This window comes from Limulus polyphemus, unplaced genomic scaffold, assembly GCF_000517525.1.
Source record: "Limulus polyphemus unplaced genomic scaffold, Limulus_polyphemus-2.1.2 Scaffold5793, whole genome shotgun sequence".
Classification (NCBI taxonomy): Eukaryota; Metazoa; Arthropoda; class Merostomata; order Xiphosura; family Limulidae; genus Limulus; species Limulus polyphemus.
Genome location: NW_013671403.1, coordinates 5,879 through 9,128, shown reverse-complemented (window position 1 = coordinate 9,128; position 3,250 = coordinate 5,879). Strand labels below are relative to the sequence as shown.

The following is a 3,250-nucleotide window of genomic DNA, read 5'->3' as shown; positions in this document are numbered from 1 at the left end:
TAATCACTCAGAGACTAACTGACTAGGTCTTGTATAAACATCATAGGTACACTTGCACTAAGGATACTGTATCATATCCTTCACGCAGTATTTAATCACTCAGAGACTAACTGACTAGGTCTTGTATAAACATCATAGGTACACTTGCACTAAGGATACTGTATCATATCGCCTATGATGTTTGTACATGACCTAGTCAGTTAGTCTCTGAGTGTTCACCACAGTATTTAATGATATGATACAGTATCCTTAGTGCAAGTGTATTAAATACTGTGGTGAATACGTGGGTAATGTTTCTACAGACACACACTTACACGGCGGGTAGACTCTACAGACACACACTTACACGGCGGGTAGACTCTACAGACACACACTTACACGGCGGGTAGACTCTACAGACACACACTTACACGGCGGGTAGACTCTACAGACACACACTTACGACGGCGGGTAGACTCTACAGACACACACTTACACGGCGGGTAGACTCTACAGACACACACTTACACGGCGGGTAGACTCTACAGACACACACTTACACGGCGGGTAGACTCTACAGACACACACTTACACGGCGGGTAGACTCTACAGACACACACTTACACGGCGGGTAGACTCTACAGACACACACTTACACGGTGGGTAGACTCTACAGACACACTTACACGGTGGGTAGACTCTACAGATATACACGACACACATGATGGGTGGGGTGGGTCTCTAAAGACAGACACATGATGGGAGGCTGAGTAAACTCATATTTAAAACACAAATTAATATTGGAAACACTAAAGACAATGCAGAGGTTGAAAACAAACAATGTTCAGTTACCATAGGAACCATCCAAGTCTTTGAACTCGCACCTTTGGCCCATATACCCATCTGCACACCTGGAAGGAAGGGAGAAAAAGGTAAGTATTGAAATCGTCGACTTTTATTCAGTGTAACATTATCAAATTTACCAAATTCTTTACCCCAAAATTTGATGTCAAAATCTGCCTGTGTCCTATACACCGAAGGTATGAATAATATATATGTATATATACGATATACACATGCCATGAGTAAATATATTTAAATAAGCATGCATAGTTTAGTTCAACTGAATGTGTTATTTATAACAATAGTATTTTATTCTTTTAAAAACATAACTATTTATAATGCTCCCTAAATAATCAAAAAATAAATTACAGTGAAAGCAATGAAGATTTTGTAGGTTTTGAACCAAACTAAATAACAGTAAACCTTTTTTTGATTTACGGTATTTTCTTATTTTTGATGTTTTGAGCTCTTTTGTGTTTAGAACAATATATACTAATTTTTAAAGTATCAAATTGAATTTTTCATCAATAAAAATCTTTCAAATGCGACTGTAGCTTTCACCCCCCCTCTCCAAACTTTGTCTTCAAAATAAGGGTGCGTCTTATATATTCCGAGAAATACGGTATACGAATTTTTAATCAGTACAAGTTAAAAAAAATCTGTATCAGAAACGTACTGCTGGTGTGTAGCTCGAGTCTATTCACTGGTTTATTTACCTTTCGACAAAGATAAAATAGAAAATATAACCCGTGGGTACAGAGAAAAGAAATGTAACTACTGTCACCATCAAACAGTTGGTCCACTGTACAATACCGAATAATATATATACGTCACACTATCGTTCACACACCTAAATTAATTTAGGTTACTTACTGGTTAAAAAGGCTTAAACACTCCATAAATATAACAGAATCTAGCTAGGAAATATATTTTGTTACTTTAATATAATACGATTAAAAGAGATTAAAAAACTATCCGAGCCCAAAATTAAGGGACTATTAAAAAATCTCTATACTTACTCGCAGTTATATAGAATCGATTCCCCTATTTTCACCGAGAAACAGGTGGCGCCATTGAGGCAGTACCACTTAGCATAGGCTTCCGGGCAAGCGTAAGTCTGGAAGGTGATATTTGGTCTCGTTGTGGTGGTCAAGGGTGCTCTTGGCTTTGGTGTTGACCTGGACGAACACGCCTCTATTCGAAACAATAACTGCTAAGTCACGATTATTTAAAACACACAGAAAAGTGAGCAACAAAAAGTTCAGCAACTTTACTAATCATCTACATACATACTAAACACCGCCACTTTATACACACAAAACACCGCCACTTTATACATACTAAACACCGCCACTTTATACATACTAAACAACGCCACTTTATACATACTAAACAACGCCACTTTATACATACTAAACAACGCCACTTTATACATACTAAACAACGCCACTTTATACATACTAAACAACGCCACTTTATACATACTAAACAACACCACTTTATACATACTAAACAACACCACTTTATACATACTAAACACCACCACTTTATACATACTAAACACCACTTTATACATACTAAACACCACTTCGGTTCGCGTGTTGAATATTCTCAATGATACGCTGTATAATAAAATAATGAGAAATATTAACAACCATCAAGTCATGAACGAATATATATGTGTGTGTGGAGACGGGGTGAGAACAAGTAGGTGTTTCTAACATCTTGTCCCTTGGACAATACAGTTTTTTAATTATGGCACGAGGACTAAATCACGTGGTTTTTTACACCAATGGTGCGACATGACCAGGTGGTTAGGGCGCTTGACTCGCAATCTGAGGGTCGCGGGTTCGAATCCCCGTCCCACCAAACATGCTCGCCCCTTTCAGCCGTGGAGGTGTTATAATGTAACGGTCAATCCCACTATTCGTTGGTCAAAGATAAACGCAAGAGTTGGCGGTGGGTGGTGATAACTAATTGTTTTCCCTCGTGTAGCTTTGCGCGAAATTCAAAACAAACCAAACCATACACATCATTATAATTTAGCTTAGCCGACCCTAATTTTGAACTACATGCCACACGGAAGGAAGGCAGTCAGTCAGCAACACTCGCCGCCAAACGGGCTTTGTTCTTCTCTTTTCAACCAATTAATGGGATTCACTGTCTGTCACGTCTAGAACACCAGACTCTTCTATCTGCACCTCTCAAGCTAGCTACTGGGCCACACCCAGTGTAGGTGAATTAGGTAACGCCCCTTAACAAAGGATGGTCTACCTTCTGAAACGTTTTACGTTTCTTTATTTCTTTCATCCAGTTCTGATCCAGAGCGATTTTTTTAGTATCAATATAGGGATGTAGACGACCATGGTTTGTCCGCGAACTTTTTTATTTACCCCCAAGTGACGGATAATACAGTTTTTCGGGTATA

At 38.7% G+C, this 3,250-nt stretch overlaps 1 protein-coding gene across 1 annotated transcript in view; it reads right to left on the bottom strand.

Moving 5' to 3' along the window:
• Positions 1-3,250, bottom strand: part of LOC111089285 (protein spitz-like) — a 9,749-nt gene that overhangs the window by 4,958 nt on the left and 1,541 nt on the right. The window contains exons 2-3 of the mRNA XM_022401504.1: positions 1,842-2,016; positions 832-890 (exon numbers count right to left, since the gene is read on the bottom strand). Of these exons, the coding sequence (XP_022257212.1) occupies positions 832-890; positions 1,842-2,016 (234 nt within the window). The remainder of the gene's footprint in view (positions 1-831; positions 891-1,841; positions 2,017-3,250) is intronic.